Source organism: Balearica regulorum, chromosome 22 (assembly GCF_011004875.1).
Source record: "Balearica regulorum gibbericeps isolate bBalReg1 chromosome 22, bBalReg1.pri, whole genome shotgun sequence".
NCBI classification, from domain to species: domain Eukaryota; kingdom Metazoa; phylum Chordata; class Aves; order Gruiformes; family Gruidae; genus Balearica; species Balearica regulorum.
The window spans coordinates 8257703-8271442 of record NC_046205.1 but is presented as its reverse complement, the minus strand read 5'-3'; the positions used below and the strand labels follow the sequence as shown (position 1 = coordinate 8271442).

Below are 13740 nucleotides of genomic sequence, written 5' to 3'. Positions count from 1 at the left end.
AGGCAATTCACACGGGGGCTTTCATTAGCTCCAGCTTTGTGCCTTGCACTCCCCTCCCTATTGAAATAACCCTGACAGTTCCCCAAGTGCCTCTTATCAGTCATATGGGGAAGGATCAACACTACACCTGAGAGAGCAGGGCCAATGAAGAGCAGCATTTACCATGACTGCTTTCTGTGGGTAGAAATTTTAGCCTGTAAACCAGGCCCCCTTGCCAAGGAAGAACAGCATCCCACAAGGTGGCCTCATTACTAAATTCAAACTTCTCAGCTAAATTCTGATTTCACTTTATCTTTGCAAGTTTAATAAATAAGCAGATGTGAAGACAATGTGGCAGTACAGCCATCAGTAAGCATACTGTCACAGACCCATTCACACAGTCAGGAAAAAATCCAGACAGAGAAAGAATCAAGGGGAAAAAAAAGAAAAAAAAAAAAAAAAAAAGAAACATAACAAACACAGGGACTAATGATGAAAAACTTTGCTTGGATGCCAAGTACAATACAGTGTTGAACCATAGGCGTCAAAGGAGACCACTAATCTCATGGACCCTGACCTGCACTGTCAACCAGACAGAAATATTTTCTCTGGCAGCTGGATAACAATGTGGCCTCTGTCACTGGGTTTCTTCAGGGGCATTTCAGCTGCATGATCAGCCTCACGGTAGTGCAGTATGTTCACTCAGCACAGCAGGTAGATGTTTCCTAGCCATCCCTCAGCTCTGTTTCACCCACAAAGGCAGTGCCTAAGCCTCTCTTTTTCCTGGAAGCATGTGGCTTGCGTGGCACATGCATGAGACAGGCTAACCCCACCGCACTCAACCAGAGACCCTGCACAGATGCACACAACAGGGCATCTACCTGCATTTAATAAGTGCAGAGCAGAAATGTGCAGAGGCTGGGATGGAAAGGAAAGGGGCCATTATGAGCATCTTTGAGAAATTGCTCCTGTTTCCCAAAAGTAGCTGAGAGTCCTCAGCATTGACAGAAGCCAGCGGTGCTCAGCACCACCCAGAACAATGGGTTAGCTGTGCAGCTGGCTCCAGCCATACAGCAGGGAAGGTGTGGTGCGTCCCTACAGGTGGGATGGAGGAGGGTGGGGACCGAGGCGATGCACACTGTGCTGATACTCAGGGAGATAGAACCCGGCCAAGCTCTTTGACTGAATCCCCTACCCCAACTCTCTTGCAGAGCTGAAACCAGTTGGAACAGTTTGCAGGCTGACTCCAAAGCATTGTGGAGCCAGACAAACCTTCCAGGGACAGGCACTACCTGGGTAATATGTGGCAAACTCACCTGTCTCCTGGCCCTCTTGAGTTACTTACTGCTCTTTAGGACCCACAAACCCAAGATCCGAGCTCAGCGTTCTTCAATTTTTACACCAGCCTAACTCCCCTCTTTTGAAGCTATTTATTATCACAGGAGGAGAAAGTGAGCCATGGGGATTGACATTAAAATCACTTATCCAAGGCTCCTCAGTGAAGATCAGAAAACAGAACTAGACCTGAACCTCTGCTATAAACCTCGCCAGCATTGGACTGGTTCCTGCCTTCCTAGCCTGAAGGGCTCCATGAGACGATTCAGTGTTGAGTGATGTCTGGGGGACACCAGCTGGTATTGTGTTTTACCTGATAACATCATCCTTGAGGTATCCACCCACACAATCACATTTCACAAACAATTCATGCTATAGTGCCTTCCCTGCCTAACAAAACAAATTACTGCACAGAATTGGTTTGCAGTTCAGGAATTATGGCTGATTTTTTCCAGAAGCCCTTTATGATGTCGGCTGCTTCAGTTTTGAGGTGTCTTGTGTTTCAGGCTGATCTGCCTCCAAAGGGAGGACACCAAAACTAGGCTGTGAACAGTGTCTCTGACTGAGCATCTGCTACCACCTGGCACCTCTGAAATCTTGGTTTAAACTTCAGCCCCTTTCTTATTTTCATTGTAGACAGACAAGGACGCCTTATGTATACACATATTCATGAACACAGACCTTCATCTCCACTAACACATAACACACACACACACTGCACTGAAGCTCCCAGTCCTTCAAACACGATAAGAAAGATTACACATGATGAGAAGAGCTTCATAACTCCAAGAGTTCTGGTGTTTTCAGTTATCTTTTTTTTGTTTTCAGTGCTTATGGATTCCACCCCCCCAGCTTCCACATCTAATAACCTAGCTACTTGCTATTTTATTTTTTTATTCTTCTATATTCACTGACTCCAAGAGCTGTGGCTTTTAAATAAAAAAAAAATTTAAATTCACAGTTTTACAGGACTTGGATTAAAAAAAAAAAAAAATCAATGGTAGCAATAAAGGGATATGCAATCTTTTGGAACAAACTTTGTTTCTTTTTTTACTGCTCTTCAGGTAATCTGGTTTTAATCTAGTAATCAATTATTATGGGTTATTTGTACTGTAGCAGAGCCCAGTTTTAGTCAAGTTTCTATACTTCCCTCATCACATCCTATCAGAGGATCCTGCAGTAACACACTAAATGATGTTACATATTTCTGTGTGAACCTCAGCGCTCATTTAAGAAAGTAGTAAGAGTAGAGATGAATGTTGACCTCACGGGAGGTTTGCCACTTCAGAGTTATGCCTTGAGTCTCAAGCTTCCTACATGCTCTGAGAGCCAACAGGACAGTTCGGTCCTCCCATTTTAGGCTGGGATGTGCTGATCTCTTCCTATTGCCTGCAATCTCAGTCAGCTAACAAACTTGGCACCTGAGTTTAAGCTGGCTGAAGGTGGGTGAGGTGAATCCTCCAGTGAATTGCCCAAGAGGACACACGAAGTGTGTGTCAGGGCAGGACACTTGACACAAGCCTCATGTGATGCAGTTTGCTCCCCTGCCCTGTCAGTCTAACCTTGCTCGATCTCTGCCAGCAGCTGTACCTTCTTCAGCTGCACTATGACGATCCACAGACCTGGTGAGATACAGCCAGAGTTGGCTCTCTCCTTTTGCTTTCCTCTTTCTTCCCATCCTGGAAGGACTTTTCAGGCTGGCCAGATCTCAGCTGCCCAGATCTCCTATAACGTGCTTGGCTGATGTACTCTGTATGTACACTCTAGTGTATTCTGATTCAGAGTATCCTGTAAACACGTGTCCCCCAAGGTCAGGCAAGCCTTTTGCTTTGCTGTTTAATAAAAAAAAATAGCATAATGCGTTTCAATGTTTTTGCCAAACAAATACGATTCATCCCATTCCAGGTATAACCCTACTAAAAAACACATTTCTGGAGAGCAAGCATCACAGCTCAGACAGCAAAGGCAGAATGATGAAAAGTAACAAAAATTTGACAGACCAGGTGGCTGGCACCAGGGAACAAACTACTTTGGTAAATGATGCCTGCTCCTGTCCTATGAACACTTGTGGTTATGAACACTCTGGGGACAAGGACCAATTTTGGATCAGAGCCTCCCTCACCCACACCATAATCACAGCTACCAGCCAGAATAACATATCACCTAAAGGAATAACAAAAAACAAGCCATCACATTTTCTTCTCTTCCAAGCCTTTCAAACTTGGGTACTAGCAAGGGAGTCCCAACCAGAATATAATCATATGCTATATAATCAATTCCACTGATTAACGTATTTTTCAGCTGTTGCCTTTATCATCCCTGAGCATCATGCTATTCAAGGATCTGAGGCACTAATCAGGAGCAGGTCCCTGCCAAACAGCTGAACTGAAGCGCTTGCAGGTGCAATGTAAGTGCAAGTGCATTTTCAGATGAATACTTTAAAACGATCAACAATTTAAACACCAGACCAAACAAAGCAGGAGTAGATCCTCATCAGTATAACTGTCTTTATTCTACAAATTTCCCTGGAATTATACCAATGTACCAATCAGTTGTAAATGTGACCCAAAGCATCAAAGCAGAGATACTATGTAAATGTTGATTTATCGCTGCTTTGAGTCTAGAGTTTATTCAGAAGGCTTTTACTCCTTTGCTGTGAATTGCATAGCAGTTATTTGATTGTTGTTTCTTTAATTTACAAATCTCTCTTTCTCTTTACATAACTTAAAAAAAAATAAAACCCACGTCTCCCTTGAAAGCGTACCTTGCTTCAGCATGGTTATCCCTTGTGTGCTTTACTGCCAGGATTTTACAAAAGGGCTTTAACTTTTCATTCACCAGGAGCATAACTCAAGTTTTAATAACACACCTTATGCATGACAAAAATTTGCTTCTGGCGATCATGGTTTCGACCACAAAACCACAACTGGGAGTAACTCCTGGTTAACTCTTTCAAGCCAAGCCCACACATTGCAGAGTTAGACATAAGTTCAATTTATAAGACTATGGAAATTATCAGTTAGAATATTTTATAATAGGCAAAACATCTCATTCTCTCATGCCACGCTAGTCCCTTCCCAGTCCTTTCTGTGAAATTAAAATGGCAAAGGGAAGAGATGAGATTATTCTCCCTGTCATTTTGGGTGACGGCATCAGTCCATGGGGCTATCACACCTCCCCTAAAACCAGGTACATTTGGGCACCTATTTTCAGCTCAGATCCATCCTCCCCGTGCTCAGCTTGTCCTGGGGGTTGTGTAAAGAACAATGGCTGTGCCATACACACAGATAGGCACTGCTGTCCTTATCAGATCCTCTAAGTACTGCTCCTGAGAGCCCTTTCCCTCCTCTGATGTCTACGAAGCTACACCCTGTATGACTTTGGTCTAGGTGATTAACCAGAGGTGAATAGCTACTGCAACAGCCCCACTGCTCAGATGTTGGGCTTTAGCAGCTCTTCACAAGGTTCCTCCTCCCCGGTGACACCTTTTCCCCCTCATAGTAAACCCAAAAGCTGTCTGAATGTTTCAGCTGTGCCTTTGGTACCACGAAGTTCTCAGTTCCTTTATCTCCTATCAGGGCTCCTCGTCAGCCCTGGGGAGCTTTCGGTGAGGTACTCCAGGCCCATTGTGCTCCTAAACGCTTTTCCCCAGGAGCTGGCAGTGCCTGCCCCTGCCCTCTGACAAGGCATCAGCAGGCTGGAGTTGTTACACCTCTTGTTTGCACTCCCGAGAGAATTTTTTTCCTCCAGCTGTGGACTAGTGAACTAAAGTGAAATTTTCAGAGAGATTTGCAAACGTGTCTTCAGGTTTAATCTATAGGAAAACGTTGCACAGAGCCTTTTACCTCCGGCGGTAACTTAAGAGAGCCCCACACGCAGACAGCCACCTCTGCATTTTTATCGGGCTTTAGAGCCGAGATCTGAATCACAAAAGGGATGCTGCTCCCATCAACTCCCCCTTTCTCATGTGAAAGGCACAGGGGTTAACAGCCCGTTAGTAACAGAAGAGTCAAGCAACCATGTAATTCATCAGGTAACATAATGCCCCAGTCCATAATTAGTAATACATCAATCTAATTCTGCAATGCGCTGTGTACACACACAAACACTCTAGCATTTTGAAAGTAAACCGCATGGCCTGACTCAAGTTTAAAAAGCATCAAGTATAAATTACCCAAAGAGTTCAGAAAGGGAAAATTTAACTCACTGATTCTTAATCGATCCAAGCATACAGATCCCAGTATTTGCATAAAATAATAATTAGTGCTGCACCTTTTCAGGGTTCTTAATTATTAAGAGATTAGCTGTCACAACACCTCTGTCAGGCTTGTAAACACATACAGGCATGTGTTTTTCTTTCAAAATACACCTTCTGAAGCACCGTACCTGTACACAGATGTATATATGGACATATATTTCTTGATATACTTTATTATACACATTCATTTCATATAGGGCTATATACCTAGATAGCTTTTTAAGACTGGATTGACAGCAGCATTCACTACCATTGTTCAATATTCTCCAGCCTTTGCTACACCATCTCATACCAATATGACATTTGTTTGCTGTTATTCCAGAGGTGCAAGGCATGGTATGTTGTGCAAATCCATACCATCAGTATCCAAAGTCCAAACTATTTTGGAGGACTCAAGATTCGAAGCAAGAGTTACACAGGATCAACAAAATGTTAAGTGTGTTTTTTTCTTGTTTAAAAAAATAATCAAAGAATATAATCAATCATCATAACTTGATAGAATCATAATGTGAATCCATTTACTTTAAGAAAACAAGATTAAAAAAGAACACCACACAACAACCCTCACTCCAAAAAAATCCTAGAAACTCATCCAAAACTAGTAAATACTTTGGAAGGTATTTTCTAAGAAAAAAAAATTCCACAGAATCACTGTAGCATATGTTAGATTTTGTTGGATAGAGGCAGAACAGATTTCCCTCTAGACAGAGACAGAAACGTTATGCGTCAAATTTTAGTCTGAGGGGGGTGTGAGGGAAAAATCAGGATCCTGATTTTAAACAGCTCTGAAATAGTAACACTAAGAAGTGATTCCTCCTAAGAGCAGCAACAGGTTAGTGAGGAACAGAAAGTCTGAAAAACGCTCTCATACCATTCTTGTACTTCCACTTGCAAACAGCTGGACAGGTGGATTAACGAAGGAGTCTAATTCATTCAGACTCAAAGCACTTCAACAAGCCTCAGAAGAAACACTCAGCCTTTACAGAGAGGAGTAGGTAAATAGAAAAAAACTGTACTTACTCAAGTTCATTAGACATATTTCCCCACGTTTCCAAATCTTTGCAGACAGTAAATTCTGATGACTTCTCTCTTCTAGTACCTGCTAAAGACAGACATTGCCTGTGAAGTGTTTGATTTATGTTGAGGCTTTGAGTGTACAGGTATTTTGCTGACAGGTTGGCTGGCAGGGCGGCGGGGATTGGCTGCCGGTACAGGTGCCCTGGGACAGGTACACCCAGACAGGTGCAGCCGTAACCCTCTGCCTGCCGGCCCCGGGAGGATGGAGGAGAGGAAGGTGGGTGGGGAAGGAGGGAAAAGCCTTTGGGGGAAAAAAAGATAGGATAAAGGAGTGGAATCAGTTATTCATCTTTGTGATAATTAGTTTCAGTTTGGAGGACGTGTTCCATATGCTGCGATGCCAAATAGCTGTCATTTTTATGAATCTGGGGGTTGATTTGTCTTTTGCTGTTGCTTTATATATAAATATACAGACAAAAATACATACATATAGGTAAAGGAATAAATTAGTATAGAAGAAAAGCCTCTTAGTTTTCCTCTCATTCCTGAGTGGAAATTGTACTTTCTTTCCTTCTCTCACCGTCTCTTAGCCACTCACTCCAGAAAGTCCCTGTAGGTGTTTGGCTTTTTTTTTTTTCTCTTAAAAGAGTCACTTTAAAACCCCAAACTATTAGATGCCAAGACATGCAGCAAATACACTGGCTCAGGGGATCTTTGCATTACACTGGATATGTAAGGAAAACAGGTCTGCAAAATAACCTTTTTCTGTACCGTTCACATGCTGTCCTGCCTTCTGTTAGCACAGACAAGAGCGTAGTTACTCCAGCACACACAGGATGGCAGTGGGAAGCCCAGACACACACCGTTTGGGAACTGGCTGCAGGAATACCACCCAGGCAATAGCTCTGTAGCAACTCACCTGTAAACGGGGAAAAGATTTATGCAACAGAACAAAACTCATCATGGATTCAAGCACTCCTAGTTGGATGGTTTCTGTCATCCGTGTTGCAATGAGGAGGCAAAGGATGGGCTCAGCGGGTGACTCATGGTTGACTGGATTTGGAAGGCAGGAGAGGATTTTATGAGACAAGTTGGTACAAGCCTTAAAACAAAGGGAAAAAGAAAGGCTTCCACCACTCTTTCTCACCCCCCATTACTGTCTTGCTCACTGAATCGGTCCCGCTCAGCGCCCTGCACCAGTGGGTGAATACAAGAAAGCCTGTAAGTCTTCCTTCACGTAACAGTAAGTTCAGCTCTCCCAGCTTGGTGGCAAGTGCCCACTCAGGCAGGCGGAAGGCATGTCTACACAGGCAGATGTGAAGACAGAGCGTATTAATTTGGGTACGACACCCTTCAAATACATCTCTATGGCTCCTGGCTCAGAGCATGGCCAGCTCAGAGCGCAGGAAGAATGCCTGTGGTGTATCTGCACTGGCTGACAAGGATGTGCTGGGCTGAGCTTTGCCTGACCCAGCCAGCAACTATCACCCTCCACTCTGCTGTGCAAACTCCTGCCTGCCAGGGATCTAGGGAATGGACAAAGTCTGTTTTCTAGGAATGAAAACCAAAGGTCTGGAGCAATGCAAACTCCACTGGGGATCACCAGAGAGCACCAGTTGCCAAGACCTTGGTACAGCAGAGGACAGCAATACCTAAAAGTCAACTGAATGATGGCTGACGATCAGAATTAATGCCACAGCAGAGTCTGTGCAGTGGTGAGAGTACAAAAAAAGAAGAGGAAAGAACACATATGTCCTATCCAGCCAAGGAAAGCACAAATCTTATTCAGTGGTGGCATTAGTTGACCAATATTCTGACCATATCTCAAAATTAAGGAAACCTTGCCCAGTTCATGATGACCAGAGTTGTAGTCCTGGGTAGATGTCCTTTACCAGGATCCAGGCAGAGAGTATCATCTCACTCATTCTGGGTAGTGCAAAGAGCAGCAACTTTCCCTTACGGGATTTCCAAATTTCTTCTAACCTTTCAGTGAGACTTAGCAGATTTCAGCAACAAAAGTGAAGGAGGAGAAAACACTAGCTGAGCCAGACCATGCAGGGGAACGGCAGGGCACAGGATTCTCCGCAGGAAAAAGCCTGTGTCAAAGAAAAGAGAGGGAGAAATGTGTCTGGCAAAGCTGAGCAGTAACAGTCTTTGCTTTAGTGAAAGGTGCCCTGCAGGCCTCAGTGTCACCACAGCCAAGCCATATCTGGATGGAAATGTTCAGGTTTTCAGGCTTGGCCTTTTGCAGAACAGCAGGCATGAGGCCATCTGTTGTTCTATGATAGGGGACAGGAGGAAAATTAAGCCACTGGACCATTCTGCCTGCCTGGATCTAAGCTCTGTAACCAGCGTACTGCTGACAAAGCCTCATTCCTACGTTTAGGGGTTTAAGCTCACCCCTGCTGCACTTGCAGCTCTCGCACCACAGCCCAGGTGGAAATGGGAATGGCCAGGGCCAGTCCGGGCTTACCAGGGTCTTGGTCCAGCCTGCTCATCACCAGCGAGGCTACATGCCCTGTCCTGCTTCAGTGTCTGGAGTCTGCCTGAGAAGCCATGAGGTGCCTTGGAAGCTGAGAAGGACTGGCAGAAAGGACAGAAGAACAGATTCTTCTTTGAACGAATTAGGTGGGACTCCAAAAGGACAGTTGTGACTGTCTCTCTTAGTTTTACTAACTTCTGTTTTTAAGCATTAAGTTTCTTCTTAGCTTTACTGCCGCTGATCCAGGACCTTGTCTTTTTCCTGTGAGGATCTTATTGTAATGGTGGACTGAGAGACTTTGCCAGCTAGGAAGATGCGTGCTCATTCTCGCATACAGTCCTATTTCTTATGCAATTAGCTATGCACCTACCCGCAGGACTGAGGCACTCTCCCAGCCTCCAGGAATTATGGCGCCTTGGTAAAATTGCTCACAGCAGAAACCAGCCCCTTCGCGTCAGTACTGTGGGGCCCGTACACATGTCTGTCTGCTTCAAGGTAACACCAGCTTGAGTTTGCTCTCACAGACAAATTTTCAAAGCCACATAAAAATGTTAGTGACTCCTCATCACCAATATTCCTGCAGACAGGACCCTCACAGCCTCCCGAGTTAGCTTTATGTTATTGCCAGTGAAGGAGGATCAGGACCACCCCAGCATGCACTCACTAGTCTAGGTGTGATGTGTCCTGGTGGGAAACAGGGACAGCTGGCACCACCTGGGCACTGTGCGCTGCCTCAACACTTGCCCGCTCCTGCCAGACGGGACCACCCTCACCCTGCCTCTTCCATTCTCTTGTGCACCTTGTCTTTTTTGTGATAATGTGTGTTTTATGGTGCCTGAGAGGCCTCCAGGCCTGGACGCGTAGACAATCCCTTTGACTATGATTTCAGTATTTTTAATTGTTATTATCTCTTTTTTTTTCCATTTATACTCCACCCTCCAAGAGTATCTGGTGAGGGGGTGGGTTAGAAGAAAGAGACCAAGAGATACATTCTCTGTGCACAAAACCCTCCTACTTCCCTTCCCCTCCCCTGTTAAATATACCTTGGAACAAAAGCCCTTTATGATGCTCTAAAAATAAAGCATGCAGCAGTAAAGACAAACTGCAAAGTTTAAAAGAGAGGGCCAAATTTTGCTCACAGCTACGCCCTCTCTAAGGCAACAAGGTTGCACTTGTGTTTGGATTGTTAAACCCTCTTTAAACATCCAGGGGCAGACTGTGATTAGCTGTATTTTGTTAGCAAGAGATCAGCAGCTCCATGATTGTGGACATCACTCATCAGGTCTCCAGCCCTCATATGCCACTGCCGCATCAGGAGCAGGCTGGGTCTGCATCTGGAGGAGCCCAAGGTGCGGCGTGGCCCTGTGTCCATGCCAGTCTGATGTTCCTATTTCTCCTTCTGCCACCAATTTGCGGTGTGACCTCAGATAAGTCGTTTCACACTCCTTGTTCCCAGTCTGGCTTCTTTTCTGTATAACTTATAAGAAACTTCAAAGGAAGGGCTTTTATCCTGTTAGGATACACGGCTTTTCCCACTGACAGCTGTCAAACATCCTTTCCAGTTGTCCTGTGACGTGCCACGAATTTCAGCTGTCTTTGACCAAAGGTTATTAAAACACTTCAACAATTAATATGCAGTAAGAGGAAGCAGCCTGAAGCAGGTTAAAGAAGTGAGCTGTTCTCCAAAGGGAGATGTGGCTGCTTCAGGTCCTTTTCCAGCAAAAAATACAGCTTGTGCCATATAAGTTTGTAGAAACCTTTGATATCCAGACCAGACACTTTCCCAATGAGACTCCTTCTGCCTCCCAGAACCTTTTCCTTGGGAAGGCAGAACAAAAAGCTGAACTGGAACTTCCTTGGCCTGCAAGTCTTACTCTGGCAGGAACGCCCTTTTGCTCTGTTTGTACAACACATAGCGCAACAGAGGCTACACAAGTCACTCTATAGCGCTATTGTCAGAGTAATAATGAGGAAAAGGAAAAAAAGAATTTGGCTTTCTGAAGCGAGAAAGACAAACCCTCACTGACCCTTTCCCAGCAGTTGTTTTCCAGTTAGATACCTGCAGGGTATCTGGGAAGCCGGCTGGCTCTGCTGGATCCTAGTACGACTAAACAACATGACCCAATGCTTAAATGTCTTTTTAATAGAGTCAGGGCAGTTTGTTATTATCTGTTGTAGCCCACGGGGCTACAGGAAAATTCCTGTTGTCTTTATCTAGTTCTACCAGTTTTTACACAGTAACAAGTTTGGGTTGCAAACAACTGACCCAACTAACAGTCTTCAGGGCAACCACCTTCAGTTTAAATAAACAAACGTGACCCACCATCTCAGCCAGCTTCTCCTTGTGGAAGAAGCTTTGCTTTTTCTCACCTACAAAAGGATCCAAGTGCTTGGAAAAGGCCTTGCTGGGCAGCTGTGAGGACTGAAGTCCTAGATGGTCTGGAGAGCTGAGGCAAAGTCCCCTGTACCTCCACACCCAGAACACACACTTGTTCGCCCTGCATGCTCTGACCTGAGCTTGTCCCATGCTTTCAATCTGGAGCTGACTTTAGCCGACACCTGTCAATCCAAACGAGCTATAAGAAACCCACAGCAGGGAATGGACATGCCAGTTTAGTCTACAGGGGAAGGGAGTTGGTTGGAGATGTAACAAGGGTGTTCTCCACTTCAGCCAAATTTGCTGCCCGCGCTCAGGCTACCTGTGATATTCAGCAACAGCAAATATGTACAAGGAAGGGGTCAGGGTTAGGTTTCACAGAGGAAAACTGGGTCCTCTTTAAAAGGGACTTCAGATTGGCTCCAAGTAAACTTTGTCTTGTAACCCCAGCACCCAGCAGTGAGCACACGCTACAGCTCTTCAGCCATACCTAACTCACGGGACCTCCCTCCCATCAACTGTCTCACATACGCAACTCGACACACAAAAACACGTTTCCTCTTGCACAAAAACAAGGAGCTGAATTCCCCCCCCCAGTGATTACCACACCAGGAGCAGAAAGTGCTGTCAATGATGCCAGCACTGCAAGGAAGGTCTCAGGGCTGTGCCCACAGTGCTGTGACTCCTCACTGAGAGAAACTTATTTTTAAACACGAAAACAGCTTTTAAAATGGACCAGATGCAAAACATCAGGTATTGCTCCCAACCATTTTCCCCCATTGCTGCCGCCTGATCAAAGCTGCCTCCCTTCAGGAAGTTATCTGATGTCAGCCAGTGATGCTATAGCAGAGATGAGTTTGGTCTCAGATACCTCAGCTGACTCCATGTATCATTAATCAGCCCTTATGAGCAGAGATATGGAAATGTCACTGGCAGAGGTGTCCCAAGCTGCTCAGAATAAATTACCCTTATCAGCAAGTGGGTTAGATCCCAGCAGCAGAGACTGGGCTCAGATTCAGACTCCAGCTGAAGCATGAAGACTGTTTGGATCCCGGTATCTGCTCGGTTCACACAGTTGCAGAGATGCCAGTTCTGATTTGAATCTAAGCACAGCACAGAAATGGGATTTCATTCAGTAAATCTTAAGTAGCAAATAAAAAAGGAAATATTATGAATGAATATCAGTCTGTCCTGGTAGACTGTAATGAATCTGCTCAGGGAGCCTTGAAAGACATCTGTACATGACAACTTAGTTTCTGTAGCTAATTAGAAAAGCTCAGGCCAGAGATACTTATCTGTGTGCAACATCTGGAATTCATGTCTCAGGTTTGCCAGCTTTCATGATTTCATCACAAATCTGCTGATACTTGCTGTTGTTATTAGTTTATTTAGTTGCCTTTTTAAAGCCTGACTTCCTGTAATCACATGATCATGTGAAAGTTTTCTCGACATAAAAATCTCTGTCCTTCATGATTGTTGCAAAATGCCTCAAAACACAATCCCTATAGGCTCAGGAATGAAGACACAGAAAGGAAAATAACTCCCTCACACATCCCACAAAGTTAAGCAGTTTTAAAGGCAATCCTACATCTACCAGGAACCTGACTTGTGGTTTCTAAGCCAGCCCTGTCTTTGGCTGGACCATGGCTCATGACATATTAGTGCTAAGGCTGGTCAGCATTGGAACCATCAAAGCACTCTGCAAATTTTAATTATTTCTCACTTCTGTTCTACACCTGCCATTACTCATCTGAACCAGTCATGGGATACTGGTATAGGGGATGTTTTGGGATGGCTAGAATTGGCACACGGCAGCAGTCGTCCTGCCTTTCTCTGTCTCAGCACTTTGGCAGGAGCCGACTTTCCCACAATACCTTGAGAAGACAGCTGTTGGATGTGATTATTTATAGAGAAGAGGAAGAAAAAGTTGGCTCCACAATCAATCTTGATTTGACTCTAAAATTGTCCCTGGAGTTGGGATTCTGTGCTTAGATCTCAGGCCTGGTTTGGAGACACCTTCCACTCCTGAAGCATTCAAATGAAAAGGCAAACGCAGAGGGAGGGGAGAAGCAGTGAGGCTGGGCAGGGGCTTGGTACATCAACTGTGGGAACTGAATCTCATTTCCACTGAGAAAACTGGAAACCCCTGCCAAAGGCCTTGCATGAGTCACCAAGCTATCGTCTCGCTGGCTGATACTGCACAGGTAATACAACACAAAGTTCTGAACAACCTCACGTGGGAGAAGCACCCTGTACTTGGAGCTCTAGTTTTCAGGCAGGGAGGGATTTCCC

The 13740-nt window shown here is 44.9% G+C and overlaps 1 protein-coding gene across 9 annotated transcripts in view; it reads right to left on the bottom strand.

Annotated features, from left to right (window-relative positions):
• Positions 1-13740, bottom strand: part of GRHL3 (grainyhead like transcription factor 3) — a 126179-nt gene that overhangs the window by 22894 nt on the left and 89545 nt on the right. For 4 of the 9 annotated variants that reach the window (XM_075773793.1, XM_075773799.1, XM_075773797.1 and 1 more), the window contains 2 exons: positions 7349-7508; positions 6593-6664 (listed from right to left, as the gene is read on the bottom strand). In XM_075773793.1, the coding sequence (XP_075629908.1) occupies positions 6593-6664; positions 7349-7508 (232 nt within the window). Of the gene's footprint in view, positions 1-6592; positions 6675-7348; positions 7509-9062; positions 9178-12414; positions 12621-13740 lie in introns of those variants that run through there. The other 5 variants (XM_075773800.1, XM_075773802.1, XM_075773801.1 and 2 more) reach the window with 4 other exon arrangements.